Here is a 17,783-nt window from a genome sequence, read left to right as displayed (position 1 = left end):
GAATAGAAGTGCTCAGAGCAGACATCTTAGTCTTGTTCTTTGATCTCAGGGAGAAAGTATTTCATCTTCTACCACTTAAGATGTTTGCTATGGGTTTTTCATAGATAGCTTTTATTGGGTTGAAGAAGTTACCTTCCATTTTTAGTTTGTTGAGTGTTTTTATTGTCAAAGGGGATTAGATTTTGTCCAAGGCTTAGTCAGCATCTATTGAGATGATCATGTGATTTTTATCTTTGTTTACATTATTATAATGTACTACATTGATTGACTTTTTGATATTAAATCAATTGCATTCCTGAATAAAGTCCTCTTGGTCATGGTGTTTTCATATGTTGCTGTATCAGTTTGTTTTAGTTTCTTCTTCTTTTTTTTTTTTTTTTTGCATTTATACTTATAAGCTATTTTGGCCTGTAGTTTTCTTTCCTAGCAGTGTCTATCTCTGGTTTTGTTATTAGTAGTGGTGGCCTTGTAGAATGAGTTGGAAAGCGTTCCATTCCCTTGTATTTTTTGAAGACTTTGCAAGGGATTGGTATTAATCTTTAAATGTTCTTATTTTGAGTGTTTTTTACAGCTTCCTTTTCATTTATGCTTTGTTATTTGTAAATTGCACATGGGGCTTGTAAATGGGGCCAGAGAGCTGGTGTCTATGCTGCTCATCTCCTGTAGGACAATTGTCAGTGACAATACAAAACGTTAACTAAAACTGCTGAGTCTTCTTTCTGTCTACTTCCACTAAACAGTGCTGAATACTCCACCACCAGAGCACATGCTTAATTACAGAAATAAATTAGAAGCATTTTATATCTTGAATTCAGTACCACAGTTGGGAAATGCCATTTTCCTCAGTAGAGCTATGGGTGTATGCCCAGTTCACTGTACCTGGATTAAGACCTCTTACCTGCAACTTAGTGCCAATTTGTTTGGAAACATTATTTAAAAGAGCCTATTAAGAAGTGTTACACTGACCTCCTTTCGAGTCAGAGAGCCTGAGAACAAGGAGAGTTTGTTGGATCCTAGACATCACGTAAGGTAATATGAATAATAAATATTTAGATTGTCTTCCTACATGTTTCAAAATACTTTCAGTCATTAATCACTCTACCAAGTCAGTGGGGAAAATTAACACTGAAGAAATAATAATAATAACAACTAATGTTTACTAAGTAATTCCTATGTGCCAAGCACTTTTAAATCCTTTACCTAAGCTATCTCTTTTATTCCTCGTAGCAATCTTGTGAGGTCAGTGCTAATATTCTCCACATTTCAGATGTGGAAGCTCAGAAACAGAGAGATGATCCAAGTTGCTTGGTGTCAGGCAGGCAGAGAGTTGGCAGAACCAGGATCTGACCTGAGTTATGTAACTCCATAGCTTTCCCTAAACCAGAAGTCAGAGTGGATCAGGCATATTCTGGAACAGGGATTCAGATTCAGGCTTTGGTTTATAAGTTTTAGATTTAAAAGTCATTGTCTCTCTCTTCTGAAGGATAAAATTTCCAGCCAACACTTAAGAAATGTCTATAAAGAATGTGCTTAGATGCTCTTAAGGACTTGAGCTCACACAGTCTTTCTCTGCAAGATTAATGCAATAGATAAATTAGTATGATAAATATTTAACATTTATCGAGTGCTTACTATATTCTAGGGTAAGTGATATGTTTGTATAAATTAAGTAAATTTGCTAAATAACTATGGAGTGGATATTATAATTACCATCTTCAGTCACAGATGAAGCCACTGAAGCAAAGATGTATAACTTTAGTGCGTGCATACTCAGTCGCTTCAGTCGTGTCTGACTCTTTGTGGCCCTAGCGACCATCACCCGCCAGGCTCCTCTATCCTTGGGATTCTCCAAGTGAGAATACTGGAGTGGGTTGCCATGCCCTCCTCCAGGGGATCTACCTAACCCAGGAATCCAACCTGGGTCTCCTGCATTGCAGGCAGATTCTTTACCCGCTGAGCCACCAGGGAAGTCTGATGTGTAACTTGACCAAGGCCCATTAGTAGTACGTGGCACAGTCCAGATTTGAATCCAGGGTCTCTATTCTTAATCACTTTGCCATGCAGTTTCTCTAGTCATCACCTAATACATGGTCACGAGAGTATAGTCACACCAAGAAGGCAGTGGTAAGACTGTATCACCATGTTTGTGCACGTGAAGACTGAGGTCACTTCTCCAGGAGAGAAATGTGTTATGGCTAAAAGGAGGAGAGAGGCTTTTCTCTGACTATGAGACAACCTGAAGCAAGTATGGAAATATTAAAATAAATTTTAATTTGAATAAGAAGGCTCTTAGCTTGTGCTTCCACAGAAGACAGGGATAGACTGATGGGATACGGGGAGCATTCAGGAGCCTTTTTCTTGTAGTGGTGATGTCACTGGACCTGGGTTTATTTGGCACTTTTCCTTATGGAAACACAAACATTTCTTCCAACATTGTTCTATGGTTTTCCTGCAGAGCGTTCTACCCTTATGCAGGGCATTCTCCTCTTACACAGGGCTACATTGCAGACCTCTGTGTTCGGCTGGGAAGACAGCAGCACTCAAGCCAGACCAGAGAACCAGGTGCATCTACGCCAGTTTGTGGGTCCTCTGGTCTGTAGCTGTGATAGAGTTTCATCTCCTCGAACACATGTGTTCACCTCTTGGTCTTAAAGACACTGAATTTGAAGCAATTTACAACTTTTTAAAGGATTATTCAAATTATCAAAATACATTTTATAGACTGTTTTCAATGAAATTATTATTAAACCAGTTTCTAAGTTATTTTTACCAAAAAAAAAAAATTTACCTTCACATCAAAAGCAAGTAAACCAATATTGCCCACCCTTTCCGTTCCTCACATACAAACAAAGACCAGTGAAAATCAAATGTCAAATACAGGGGCTTTAAAAAAATACATTTGGTCCATTTCCACTATCAAGGTAACCTGGTGACTTCTTTTCTCAAGCCCTCACACAGGTATTCAGGAATACCAGAATGGTGTGCCAAAGATCCCAACAGCTTGTATTACGGTGGAAGACGCAGAGATGATGTCAAGAATGGCTTCTCACGGGAACAGAATTGTCATTCAACTGAAGATGGGGGCAAAGAGCTATCCAGATGCTGATTCCTTCAACACGGTGGCGGAGATCACTGGGAGCAAGTATCCGGAGCAGGTGAGATGGACTGTCTGGGAACAGGATGTTGTGGTCAAGTTTCAGTTTTTAGAAACGGTTTAGGAAAGAGAGCACGAATCTGCAGAGCTGATCCTCACACACACACACACACACACACACACACACACACACACACAGAGCTGATACACACACACACACACACACACACACACACACACAGACCTTCCCTGGTGGTTCAGATGGTAAAGAATCTACCTGCAATGCAAGAGACCCAAGTTCGATCCCTGGGTAAGGATGGTCTCCTGGAGAAGGAAATGGCAACCTACTCCAGTATTCTTGCCTGGGAAATCCCATGCACCAAGGAGCCTGGAGGGCTACAGTCCATGGGGTTGCAAAGAATGACTGAGCAGCTAACACACACACACACACACACACACACACTCACACACATTTTCCCTATTAAAAGTTTACTACATTGAATGAACAAGGGCAGGACTAACTGAAGGGCAAAACATGACCCGCTCTGTGGAAGTTCGACTCTGAATAGCTGAGGGCAGTATTTGTCTATTTGTGTCGTATTTCTTCCATTTGGAACCAGCTTGGCATTTGAGATCATGCCAATAGTTGATAGTATGCTTATTGTGTGACTTGTCTTACTTCATCTTTTCAAAGCTCTGTGAAGTAGGTCTATTTTCTCCATTTTACAGATGAGGAAAAATAATCTAGAAGGAAACTCACTTGCCTAAGGTCCATACAGCTAGTAAATGGCTGAGAAGGGACTCAAACCCAGGACCTTGTGAATATTAAACCAAACTGTAGACCACAGTTTATGTGAAATCTTTAGAGGTTTTTTTTGTTTGTTTGTTTGTTTGTTTGTTTTTTTGAAAATCAAATAGTCCTAGATACATATTCAAACTCTATACTAGCTAAAGATCAAATAACTTCAGCAAGTTACTTATTCTCTAAGTCTAAGAGAATTTATCTACAAAGAAGGGGAAGAACAGGATTATTGTGAGGACTAGATTAGATAATGCACATCCAATAGCCTCCTGATACAGTGTTTGTCATGTCACAGGAACCCACTGAATGTCATGTTTTCTTCCTATGACATCAAATGTACAAAAAAAACGGCTTTTATAAGGTTTCTGGTATGAATCTTATTTATTAGCAGGTATTGGAATTCTGAAAATAGCCCCTAAAATAAAGCTGTTTGGAAAGTTTAGACTTGTATTTTGTTTAAGGAGATCAGAGGGGTGAAAGAACAAGTGCACAGTGATGGAGAAACTTCTGCATGTGTCCTAGCTTGGGGCCTCTCTCAGACTTAAGGGCTGTACTGCAGTACAGATTCGTTTTAAGTTCAGAACCCTTTTCTCTCTTCCTAAATGAACTGCTCCCAGGGCTGGGGCATTGATCAACCCTGGGGTTATAAGCCACAGATATAGTGGAAAAGCAAGATCTCAGTAGGACCAGGGGAGTCAGACAGCCATAGCGAAATTATGGTTTTAAGTGTTGAGAAAAGAAACAAGCCCCTTGTCTCTTCAGAAAACAGAGGCAATAAAAGAGCCAAGAGTCCAGGTTCCAGGAACCGAGTAGTCAAGACCCCCTTGGAGTGTAATCCTTACTGTCAGTACTTCCAGGACAAAATGTTGCTATGTTAAGGTTGTTAGTCCAGGTGGGAGGGGTTTAGGATTATATTTTTATCAGCTATCCAGATGCGCACGCTGGTTCTAGCCTAAGTACGGGTGGCAAGGTGAGAGTGAGTTATCAGAACTGTAGTCTGAAATGGCCAGTGGGTGTCAGGGTCTGTGGCTAAAGCATTAAAACAGAGGCCTTCTTGGGCAGCAGCAGCAGGAAGATTGAGGTGGTGCTGGCTGAGAGCTTCCCAGGAGCCAGTGGCATCTTCCTGCTGCGTGCGCTCACTCTGCTCCTCAGCCCTGCAGGACTGTTTTTCAATCAGTTTTATTGAGGTATAGTTCACATAAAATAAGCTTACCAAATTAAGTGTACATTTCCATGAGTGTTGAAAAAATGCACCCAGTAACATAACCCAAAGCATAATGGAGAATATTTTCCTGACCCTAAATGTTCCCTTGGGCCCCCTTACAGTCCATCTCCTCCTCAACTCCTCTGTCCCCGAGGGACCATGATCTGCTTCCTGAAACTATAGCTCTTTCTTCTCTGGGATTTCATGGAGATAGAATCATGCACGTGGAGTCTTTCACACTGGATTTATTCACTGAGCATAATGCTTTTCAGGTTTATCCATGTTGTATCTGCTGCTCATTCCTTTATTCTGCTGAGTAATATTTCATTGTGAGGCTAGACCACAGTGTGTTTATCCATTCACCAAGGATGATGGACATTTTGGTGGTTTCTGATTTTTGACTGTTATGAATAAAGCTTTTGTGAACTTTCTTGCATAAATCTTCTGGCCATATGTTTTCCTTCTTTATAAACAACAAGTGCCTAGGAGTGGAATTGCAAGGCTTGACTGAATCTTAGCATCCTAATCTCTGTCAAGATGGTTCAGTCTGTATTCTATGGGGTAACACCTTCTCCAGGTGTGTGATGGACAATTGCAGAGAGGTCCTAGGAATCAGGATTTTACCTCAATCATAGTATTGCATAGCATTCCAAGAGTTAGTTATAAATATTTTGTTACCTAGATGTAAAGGATGGAAGATTAGCAAAAGGTCTCCCACAGAGAAGTCACAGCATTACCTGCCCGAAAGGAATGTGCGTGAGCGCTTTGCAGTGATGTCCACGTGGCTGTGTGTGTGGGGTTGGGGGGGGGGGGGGGGGCCGGGAAGAGTCTGTCTTGCAGTCTGCCTGGAACCACAGAGAGGGTCTAGGCTATGAAGGGAAGCCGGAAGCGTGTGTTTCCCCTCTAGGGGTTAGGCAGCTTAATGAGCATGAGTAAGCACAGTACATCCCTTACAAGCCTCCCTCATTCCACCACCTGACGCCACTGTTAGACCGCCATCTCCCACCAGAGCTTGTTGCAGATGCTATGAGCCTCCTGTTTACTTTCTTTCTTTTTTTCCCTAATGCCTATCCCAGAATTTGGCAAGCAGTGGCTTCTCCATACATATTTTATTTCAGTGAAATGAGGAGAAAAATTTTAAAAAAAGAAGAAAATGAATGGATGATTTTCTTAATCTCTATTCTGTTTAAATCCAAAAGTTTTCCTGCCTATTTAGAACATTGGTTGTCCATGGGCATGTTGGACATCATCCCCAAATGCATTTCTATGTGGCTAAACTCGAGTTCATCAACCCCCTCACACCTGACACCTCATCTTAATTTCTTGTCTCTGTTAAAGGAACCCTATTTACTTATGAGCACAGTTCAGAGACTTCAAATTATTTTTCATTCTCTCCTCTCTATTACTGACCTACCGTTAAGAACCATATCCTATTCAGTCTACTTTCAACCTATTTTAAAAAACAATCTATTCCTGCTTTGTCTTTATGTTGTTATTGTTCTAATTCAGGCCCTTGAAATTTCCCCCCTGACTTTCTTTTCTTCTGTTCTTTTTCTGCTTCTGCATTTTTGCAATGCAGTTCAATTATGTTTTAAAATGCCAGTCTCATAGTGGAGTTTCCAAGCTGTCAGGTCCCTGTCCTGTCCCCTAAAAGATAAAAGTTATGATAAAGGTAAATGCTGGGACTTTGATGGCCCTCCACTGGTTAAGACTTCACCTTCCCATGCAGGAGGTGCAGGTACTGTCCCTGGTTGGGGAGGGATGCCTCGCAGCCAAAAAACCAAAATATAAAACAGAAGCAATATTGTAATGAATTCAATTCAGATTTGGAATCGAACTGGGGTCTCCTGCATTGCAGGTGGATTCTTTACCAACTGAGCTATCAGGAAAGCTCCCCCCACCCCCCCAAAAAAATAAAAGTAAAATAAAGGTAAACGCTGAAGTGAGTGATCAGAGGTGAGGAAGACAGAGGAAAAGCGATCACATTGGGAAAAGTTTAGGGAAGTTGAGTAGGAGGCAGTTATGGTTAAATTATATAGTACTATTCATAAACGAGTGGAAAATTAGAATGAAGAAGGGGAAAAGGAGATGTATGGCAGAGATCCCAGACCACCTAGACACATTCTTCCACTGGCTAGTGAGGGAGTTCAGCTCTCCTAAACTCTGAAAAACTTTTCTAAAATGATTTAACTTTATTTTTAATTTTAATAAAGTTTTAATTTAAATTAGTATGTTGACAATGACATAAATATTGGTCTTGATCATTTATGTTGACCTACTTATCCCTGACATATCCTTGATACCTTGCTTCTTATTAACGCCTGTGAACAATGCTGAGCAAATAGTGCTGAGCAAACCAGTCACAGTGGATATTATTGCTAAAAATGAAGAGGATGTGTTTTGAAACCACCATTATTCTGCCTGCAGCCAAGCATTGTGGGTGACCTGAAAGTGGTCTAACAACCGGGCAGTGGCCGATACTCTTCGACGCTGACACCCACCTTATATCTCATACATGCACAGCACCTTGATGAAAAGAAAGCATGTAACACATAAAGAATCCTTCTGATTTGGCCCAAGATCTATGGACAACATGTTGTGAATTTTGGCTCTGGAAAAGTGTATGTGTGATTAACAAAGCATTAGTTTCAGAACCCTGTTACATAGTTCAGATATAAGCCTTGACTGAATTAATCACAGGCTTTAAAAAATGCCAATTAACAAATACTTTATTGGGTCTCAATATATGAAAAGGCAGAATAAGGGTATTATAGACACAAATCCTACCCACTTCCTAAAAACCCCACAAGACGGCTCCTCCAGGCCTGAAATCCTCTCTCCACTCTTCCCTCTTCTGAAACTGCTCCTCTGTGATTTGGGCGTGTTGTGCAGGGCTCAGCAGACCTGAAAACTTTGAGGGGGTGCATTTCACTGGCAAAAAGCAGGTCGCTGGGAGCTCTGACATTAGGCCGTTTTTTAAAATACTAATTTTTATTGAAATATAGTTGTTTTAGAATGTTGTGTTAGTTTCTACTGTGCAACAAAGTGTATCATTATATATATAATTTATTTTTATGAATTTCCTTTCCATTTCAGTTCAATTCAGTCACTCAGTCGTCTCTGACTCTTTGCGACCCCATGGACTGCAGTACGCCAGGCTTCCCTGTCCATCACCAACTCCCAGAGCTTGCTCAAACTCATGTCCATCGAGTCAGTGATGCCATCCAACCATCTCATCCTCTGTCATCCCCTTTTCCTCCTGCCTTCAGTCTTTCCCAGCATCAGGGTCTTTTCCAATGAGTAACTTCTTCGCATCAGGTGGCCACAGTACTGGAGTTTCAGCTTCAGCATCAGTCCTTCCAATGAATATTCAGGGTTGATTTCCTTTACAATTGACTAGTTGGATCTCCTTGCAGTGCAAGGGACTCTCAAGAGTCTTCTCCAATACCACAGTTCAAACCCATCAATTCTTCAGCTCTCAGCTTTCTTTATAGTCATACATCCATACATGACTACTGGAAAAACCATAGCTTTGACTAGACGGACCTTTATTGGCAAAGTAATATCTCTGCTTTTTACTATGCTGTCTAGGTTGGTCATAGCTTTTCTTCCAAGGAGCAATCATCTTTTAATTTCATGGCTGTAGTCACCATCTGCAGTAATTTTGGAGCCCCTCCCTCAAAATAAAGTCTCTTTATTTTTTGGAACTCAAAAGAAATAAGGTCTCTCACTGTTTCCATTGTTTCCCCATCTATTTGCCATGAAGTTTCCCCATCTACATGCCATAAATGAAAATGCCTTTCCATTTAATTACCACAGAGCGTTGAGTAGAATTTCCTGTGCTGCACAGTAGATTCCTCATGAGTTATCTGTTTTAAATATAGTAGTGTATACATGTCAATCCCAATCTCCTAATTCATCCTACCCTCCCCCCACTTGGCATTTACAAGTCCGTGTCTCTATTTCTGCTCTTCAAATAAGCCTATCTGTATCATCCTTCTAAATTCTGCATATGCATGGTATTATCTGATATTTTTTTTTCTCCTTCTGACGTACTTCAGTCTGTATGAAGTCTCTAGGTCCATCTGTGTCTCTGCAAACTGGCACAATTTTATTGCTTTTTAGGGCTGAGTCCATTGTATATTTGTACCCCATCTTCTTTACCTATTCCTCTATTGATAGACACTGACGTTGCTTCCATATCCTAGCTATTGTGTTAATAAATAGTGCTGCAGTGAACATTGGGGTGCATAGATCTTTTGGAATTACGATTTTCTCCCAGTGTCTGCCCAGGAGTGGGATTGCTGGGTCATATGGTAGTTCTATTTATAGATTTTTTTTAAAAGAATCTCAGTACTGTTCTCCATAGTGGCTGTACCAATTTACATTCCCACCAACCATGTAGGAGGGTTCCCTTTTCTCCACATCTTCTCCAGCATAAAGTTTTTGGAAATTTTTTGATGATGGCCATTCTGACCGGTGTGAGATGATGCCTCATGGTAGTTTTGTTTTGCATTTCTCTAATAGTTAGTGATGTTGAACATTTCTTTCATGTGTTTTCTGGCCATCTGTGTGACATTAGGCCTTTGAACGCCTTTCTGTCAGACAGCTTTTCCCCCAGGAAATCATGTATTTGTGTGGCCCATCCATGGTTGAAAATGAATCTGAAAGGGTGGGAATGAGAGCTCCTTGACTTCTGAGCTGATCCTCCCTGGCCCTAGAATAGCCACGTTATTCTACTCACATTTATTAAAGAGCAGATGTGCATTGGAAAATTCTTAGGAAACTTATTGCCATTATGAATAGGTTTTATTTTTTAGTAAGTCAATAGAGGGTATCACACCTATTAGAAGAGTCTTACACAAGTGAGACAGACAGGTGAGGCTCTTAGCAATCAGCAGGCATTCCCTGATCTGCAGATGGGGAAACTGAATCTGAGTGACTTTGTCCAAGGAGACACAACAGATGTGTGATAGGTCACATCTGGAAGGTGACTACAGGTTTCCCGACTCCCATTTCTTTCTACCTCAAAGATACTCCATTGTGCCGGGGTGCATTTTAGCTGGACAGATAGTGTGTAAATCTGTGGGATTTTGTCGATTCATGATTCAAGTCATGCTGTGCCTGCTAAGTCATTATTTGCGTCTTTTTCTCATGCTGTGTCTTCTGACATCACTTTTCTGGGCACGAGCAACTCTCAGACATACTGTCCGTTGCTGTTTTGCAGTTTCCTTAGCGCACCCGTGAGAGTTGTTACTTGGAAACCCAGCTGTGCTTGGTCCATTCCTGCTACTCATCATCTCTCCGCTGAGTTTGATTTGGGTCTCAGCCTCTTTAGCTCCCTGTCCCTTTGGAAGAGGAGCTGATAGACACAGCACTTCTTTGGTGTCAGTGACACTTTCTGATGCCCTCTTCCCCTGTGGCCCTATTCATACAGCTTTACCCTCACCAACCAGGTAATCAGGTGTTTCTGTTTTAGCAAAAGACCAGAGATGAAGACAAGATAGACCTACTACCAATCTCATCATCTAAAAAGCACTTTTTATTTGGAAATAATTTTCAGCCCCCAAGAAGTTGTAAAAATAGTGCAGGAAGCTTGGGTGGGGTATATCCTTGTTCAGCTTCCCCAGTGATGATATCTTAGAGAACAGTGGCACAGAAACCCAATGAGGAGACGCTCTGAAGATGCTCCCAAGAGTGAGCCTGTCTCCTGGAAAGCAGCGGCTGCCCGTGAGCAACCTCTGTGGAGCCCCCAGTGTAGGTGGGACCCCGTGCTAGCATCTCCCCACACAGTCCTTTCCCAGGCTTCATTTATGATCCTTCCAGGGTCTCCCACTCAAACAAGCAAACAAGAAGGAGGGTTGTGCTCAAACTGACATGACTGGGACCTGGGACCAGGGCCACAGGGCAGCTATGGGGGAGACTCTACGGGAGATCAAGAGCAGAGTCTCTTGAGCTGGCCTAAGGCTGGCTGGTTGCTATTGTTCCTCAGTGATCTCCTAGGCCTTATTCTGAGGTCTTGCTTAGTAAATGCAGTATTTTTCAAAAGTTAATACATTCAAGAATTCTTCTGAGGGAATTGCATGTAAAGAAGTATGTTTGGGTTTTTTTTTTTTTTTTTTTTTTTTTGGTTAATAATATCCAAACCCATTTCAGTAAAGCCTTGATGGGGGGGTGGTTAGTCTAAGCCTTTTTCCAACAGCAGTTATTTTCAGGGATTCAAAGGACAATTTCATTTTCATATGCCGGTATTATTTCAAATATAATGCCGCACTGTGCAGGCTAGCGGGAAATGTTGGAATGAAAGCTCTCGTCTGTTCACTGGACAGTTTGCTTTTTCTTTTGTTTAGTGTGGGACAGAGTTTCTCAGCGTCATCACTATTGATATTTGAGGCCAGATAGTTCTTTGTTGTGGGAGGCCATGGTTTACATTGTGGAATATTTAGCAGCGTTCCCCGTCTGTCCCCTACTCCCCAGCCGAGACCATCAAAGATGTCTCTAGGCACTGCTAGATGTCCCCTGAGGGACAGAGGTCACTGCACATGGAGGGTCACTGGTGTGGACTGATGCAAAGAGCCCACTGGGTGGGAGTTGCCAGGCCTTGTTTCTGGTTTTATTTCTGCCACAAATAACCTGAGCGACTTTGGGCCACTTAATCCTTCAAAGACAGAATGGGGGACTTTGTCTGGAAAAGCTCAAAGGTCATTTCCAGCCTTAAAATTCCATTCTTAAAAAAGAAAAATACCTGGAGATTATCAGGAGCTTGACAGTGCAGACTGTATGCTCTCAGATGCTCAGACACAGTGGGAGCCCTTTCAATGTTTCACAGAGGAGGGGTGTTGGTAGGTGTTCTTTTCTTTCTTTTTTTAAAGAAAACATTCTGTGTTCAAATACAGTTAGGAACTCTTCTATTGAGAAAAGTTAAGCAAACACCCCACTTTTTTTTCTGAAGAACTCCTTAAGCCTTTAATGTGCTGATGTGCACTGGAGATCTCTAACAGGTCGTTCTGCAATAATCCCCAAACTTTCTGAGAAACAGGAGAAAAGAGGAGTAAGATCTATCGGATAGTTTATATTTTGGTGTTTTTTATATTCTTCCCCCTTTCAACCATTCATTCATTCATTCGGCACACATTTATGGAATATGCGGTGTGTGTCAGGCACTAGGGTTACAGCAGCAGCATTGAGTGGGCAGCATGGCACCGTGGCTAGAAATGTAGCTTGTAGAGTTCACATCCTGCCTCTGACATTTTGTTGGTAGGTTATTTTGCCTCTCTGACCCTCAGTGAGTGTTAGCCTTCTTTGGAGAGGGCAGAGCTTATGCAGGAGTAAGGGACTGAAAATCAGGAGGGACTAACCACAGAAGCCTGGCGTGCCCCTCGGAGGGCTGGGCTTTGTCCTGTTAGTAGCACGGAGGGGCTGAAAGGTATGGTTAGCAGTAGATTTTTCACTTTGACTCACTCTACCCACTGTATGTATTTGAGGGACAAAATACTGAAATTCAGCCAGGAAATCAGCTGGATGTGAACAGAGACAGTTGAAATACTGTTAGAAAAGAAGAGATGGATTCAGGAAATATTTAAGAAATAAAATTGGCAAGAGTTGTTAAAGTTTGGAGAGAAGGAAAAGTGCAGTGTGGGTGACTTGGAGAATTTGTTCATTTGATATATTAATTAGCCCTCAGTAATTTGTGAGGTTTCATGGTAGAGACAGGGAGTTAAACAAGGAAGTGCAGTAACAGGTGCTAAGTGCTATAATATGGTAGCCAAGTGGTATGGTGGGGAGAACCACCCTGGTCAAGGAGGCCAAGGAAGGTTTTCTGGTGAGATCCAACTTATTCCTACAGCAGAACAGTTAACCATGAAGGGTTAACCATGCAAAAGTTTATGGGGATGTAGTTGGGATGGGGAATATTCCAAGAAGAAGGAGTAGCATATGTGAAAGTCCAAAGAGTAATGTTATTCTTTTTTAAGGAGTGTAATGCGACCTCCTGTAATTTCCCAATCAATTTGATAATGAACTTTGTATTCATGGAGCTAAGGCATAAAATAACCTAAAGAAAAAGGCTTGGCCTATTTCCTGTATGTGTGTTTTTAAAAATACATGATGGAAAAGCTTAGCAATCCCTTTGGAAACTGCCTTAACACTGATGCTGTCAAGACCCCTGCTGAAGGAATAAACAAAACCTGATTGACCTGATGGACAAACTCATTCCATACATAATTGAAAGTTAGAGGCTGTGCAGCAAAAGCAGCTTTCCTTTCATCTGAATACATAGTCTGGTGATTTGTAAAACCTTCTTAATGGGTACAGCAAGTTATTCTGCCTGGGTGGGAGCCTTTTTACTCACTTAAGCAGCTGTTTAAACTTTCATAAGCAAAGTAATTATTAAATCTTTCATGAACATATTGGTTGGAACATTTGTTCGCATCTTAACCTTGAGTTGGAAAGTTTTGAGGGCTGGGGTTAAAGAGTTTTAAACTGGGAAATTTCATTCTTTTTTTCTTTCTTATTATAAACTTTTTATGGCTTAGAACCAGCCAACCTAAATCATGGTAGGAAAAAATGCGTGTGTGGCAAGCGTAAGACATTTCATTGTTTATTTTTCAAATTTCTGAAATGTGCTCATAGCTGTGCATGCCTCTGGGCTCATAAAGACAGCCAATGGAAATAGCTCAAGCCAGACAGGCTGTTTTAGATAGATAGCCACCCAGGTAGACAAGGTAAGCCTGGAAGAGCTCTTTTACCTGGACTCAGTAAGTCAACCTGGAGTGCAAAATGGTGCTTAAAAGCAGGAAGGTGCCATCTGTCATGGGTCTGAATACCTTTCCCTTGTTAATAATGGAGTCATTTCATAATAATCATATGATGAATAATAATACACATTAATGGAGTACTGAAAATGTGATGGGCAGTATTCTACATACTTCTCATGTATTATCTCCTTGATCTTCATTATGACCTTGTCAAATAATCAGTGCTGTTATCCCCATGTTACATATGAAGAAACTGAGGAGGCTTAGGGAGTTCACAGAGTTCAGAAGCTTCTGAGTGGCAGACATGAGTTTAACCCAAGTCTGTCCCAAGTCTGTTCCCAGAACCCATGCTCTGAACAATTCATGGTCCTATACTTCTGTTCTAGTTTCTGCAAGATAGCTGTTTAAAAAGTTTCCTCTCTTTAACCTGGAATGAAAAGAAAATCAGGACAACTGTCAGTATCACAGTGAACAACAACACAGTCTGAGGCCGAGAGGACAGGAAAGGTGATAAAGGGGCTCTTGTGTGGTGACTGATAAGTAAACAAGGCAGTAAATTCTGGAAGCCAGACTATGCTCACTGCATCCTGCCTGGTTCAGTAATCATACAGTACCTCACAGTTTGCAGTGGACTCTCACCTGTATTATTCCATTTCATCCTACCCACAGGACTGGTGGTTACAACTCCTACTTTAAAGATAAGGAAGCTGAGATTCAGAGTAACAAACTTGACTAAAGTCAGACACTTATCTAGTTAAGTGGGAGATGAGAGTCCTCTATAACTTAATTTTAAGTTTGATTCCTCTGTAACTTAACTATTTTAGTCAGTGCCCAGGTCTTTAGTTTTATATAGGATAAAATAAATAATGTCCTAAAAAGCAACTTAAAAATCAAAGTGTTTAAATAAATAATTAGAATGCAGTAAGAGCAGATCATCACCATGGAAAAGAAATGCAAAAAAGCAAAATGGCTGTCTGAGAAGGCCTTACAAATACCTGTGAAAAGAAGAGAAGTGAAAAGCAAAGGAGAAAAGGAAAGATACAAGCATCTGAATGTAGAGTTCCAAAGAATAGCAAGAAGAGATAAGAAAGCCTTCCTCAGCGATCAATGCAAAGAAATAGAGGAAAACAACAGAATGGGAAAGACTAGAGATCTCTTCAAGAAAATTAGAGATACCAAGGGAACATTTCATGCAAAGATGGACTCGATAAAGGACAGAAATGGTATGGACCTAACAGAAGCAGAAGATATTAAGAAGTGGCAAGAACACACAGAAGAACTGTACAAAAAAGATCTTCACGACCAAGATAATCATGATGGTGTGACCACTCACCTAGAGCCAGACATCCTGGAATGTGAAGTCAAGTGGGCCTTAGAAAGCATCACTACGAACAAAACGAGTGGAGGTAATGGAGTTCCAGTTGAGCTATTTCAAATCCTAAAAGATGATGCTGTGAAAGTGCTGCACTCAATATACCAGCACATTTGGAAAACTCAACAGTGGCCACAGGATTGGAAAAGGTCAGTTTTCATTCCAATCCCAAAGAAAGGCAATGCCAAAGAATGCTCAAACTACTGCACAATTGCACTCATCTCACACGCTAGTAAAGGAATGCTCAAAATTCTCCAAGCCAGGCTTCAGCAATACATGAACCGTGAACTTTCTGATGTTCAAGCTGGTTTTAGAAAAGGCAGAGGAACCAAAGATCAAATTGTCAACATCCGCTGTATCATGGAAAAAGCAAGAGAGTTCCAGAAAAACATCTATTTCTGCTTTATTGACTATGCCAAAGGCTTTGACTGTGTGGGTCACAATAATCTGTGGAAAATTCTGAGAGAGATGGGAATACCAGACCACCTGGCCTGCCTCTTGAGAAACCTATATGCAGGTCAGGAAGCAACAATTAGAACTGGACATGAAACAACAGACTGGTTCCAAATAGGAAAAGGAATACATCAAGGCTATATATTGTCACCCTGCTTGTTTAACTTCTATGCAGAGTACATCATGAGAAACGCTGGGCTGGAAGAAGCACAAGCTGGAATCAAGATTGCCAGGAGAAATATCAATAACCTCAGATATGCAGATGACACCACCCTTATGGCAGAAAGTGAAGAGGAACTAAAAAGCCTCTTGATGAAAGTGAAAGAGGAGAGTGAAAAAGTTGGCTTAAAGCTCAACATTCAGAAAACGAAGATCATGGCATCTGGTCCCATCACTTCATGGAAAATAGATGGGGAAAAAGTGGAAACAGTGTCAGACTTTATTTTGGGGGGCTCCAAAATCACTGCAGATGGTGACTGCAGCCATGAAATTAAAAGACGGTTACTCCTTGAAAGAAAAGTTATGACCAACCTAGATAGCATATTGAAAAGCAGAGACATTACTTTGCCAACAAAGGTCCGTTTAGTCAAGGCTATTGTTTTTCCTGTGGTCATGTATGGATGTGAGAGTTGGACTGTGAAGAAGGCTGAGCGCCGAAGAATTGATGCTTTTGAACAGTGATTGGAGAAGACTCTTGAGAGTCTCTTGGACTGCAAGGAGATCCAACCAGTTCATCCTAAAGGAAATCAGTCCTGAATATTGGAAGGACTGATGCTGAAGCTGAAACTCCAGTACTTTGGCCACCTCATGCAAAGAGTTGACTCATTGGAAAGGACTCTGATGCTGGGAGGGATTGGGGGCAGGAGGAGAAGGGGACGACAGAGGATGAGATGGCTGGATGGCATCACGGACTTGATGGACGCGAGTCTGAGTGAACTCCAGGAGTTGGTGATGGACAGGGAGGCCTGGCGTGCTGCCATTCATGGGGTCGCGAAGAGTTGGACATGACTGAGCGACTGAACTGAAGAGCAGTCTTGGTGGCTTTAAAATCTGCCCGCACTTTCTTTGATCTCCTTTCAAAAGATGGAGCTGGACTCTATTCCGTACATGTAGTCTAAACTTGGTGTCTTACTTTGTTTTAACTGGAGGATAACTGCTTTCCAGTGTTGTGTTAGTTTCTGCTGTATGACGGTGTGAGCCAGTCATCATGATATATATGTCCGGTCCCTCTTAAGCGTCTCTCCCCTCTCCCATCCTGCCCCTCTAGGCTGTCAGAAGGCACCTGGCCGGGCTCCCTGTTTTGCATGGCAGCCTCCCACTCCTTATCTGTTTGAGCGCAGGCTGGGCTCCCTGTTTCGCATGGCGGCCTCCCACTCGCTCCCTGTTCTGCACATGGCAGTGCATATATGTTAGTGCTACTTTCCTCACTCATCCTGCCCTCTGCTTCTCCCACTGGGTCCACAGTCTGTTCTCTGCATCTGCTTCTTCACTCCTTCCCCACAGATAGGTTCTTCGGTACTGCTTTTCTAGATTCCACATATATGATATTTGTTTTCCTTTTTCTGACTTCTCTCTATGTTACAGGCTCTAGGCTCTTCCACCTCACTACCACTGACTCAAATTTGTTCCTTTCATGGCTGAGCAATATTCCATTGTGTGTGTGTATATATATATACATATATATATATATATATACCACATCTTCTTTATCCGTTCATCTGTCGACAGACATCTAGGTTGCTTCCATGTCCTAGCTATTGTAAATAGTGCTGCAGTGAGCATTAGGGTACAGGTATCTTTTTGAACTGTGGTTTTCTCAGGGTATATGGACTTAACAGAAACAGAAGAGGTTAAGAAGATGTGGCAAGAATACACAGAAGAGCTATACAAAAAAGGTCTTTATGCCAGATAACCAAGATGGTATGGTTATTCACCAGAGCCAGAAACCCTGGAGTATTAAGTGAAGTAGGCCTTAGGAAGCATCACTATGAACAAAGCTTGTGGAAAGGAAGGAATTCCAGCTGAGCTATTTAAAATCCTAAAAGATGATACTGTTAAAGTACTGCACTCAGTATGTCAGCAAATTTGGAAAACTCAGCAAT

At 41.5% G+C, this 17,783-nt stretch overlaps 1 protein-coding gene across 9 annotated transcripts in view; it reads left to right on the top strand.

Annotated features, from left to right (window-relative positions):
- The window catches only part of CPQ (carboxypeptidase Q), a 575,285-nt gene that overhangs the window by 262,878 nt on the left and 294,624 nt on the right, over positions 1-17,783 (top strand). For all 9 annotated transcript variants that reach the window (XM_042254452.1, XM_042254454.1, XM_012184096.4 and 6 more), the window contains one exon: positions 2,948-3,155. In XM_042254452.1, coding sequence (XP_042110386.1) covers positions 2,948-3,155 — 208 coding nt within the window. The remainder of the gene's footprint in view (positions 1-2,947; positions 3,156-17,783) is intronic.

The sequence above is a fragment of the Ovis aries genome, chromosome 9, assembly GCF_016772045.2.
Source record: "Ovis aries strain OAR_USU_Benz2616 breed Rambouillet chromosome 9, ARS-UI_Ramb_v3.0, whole genome shotgun sequence".
Taxonomy (NCBI): domain Eukaryota; kingdom Metazoa; phylum Chordata; class Mammalia; order Artiodactyla; family Bovidae; genus Ovis; species Ovis aries.
The sequence above is the reverse complement of the archived record's forward strand: the minus strand, read 5'-3'. Positions and strand labels throughout refer to the sequence as shown.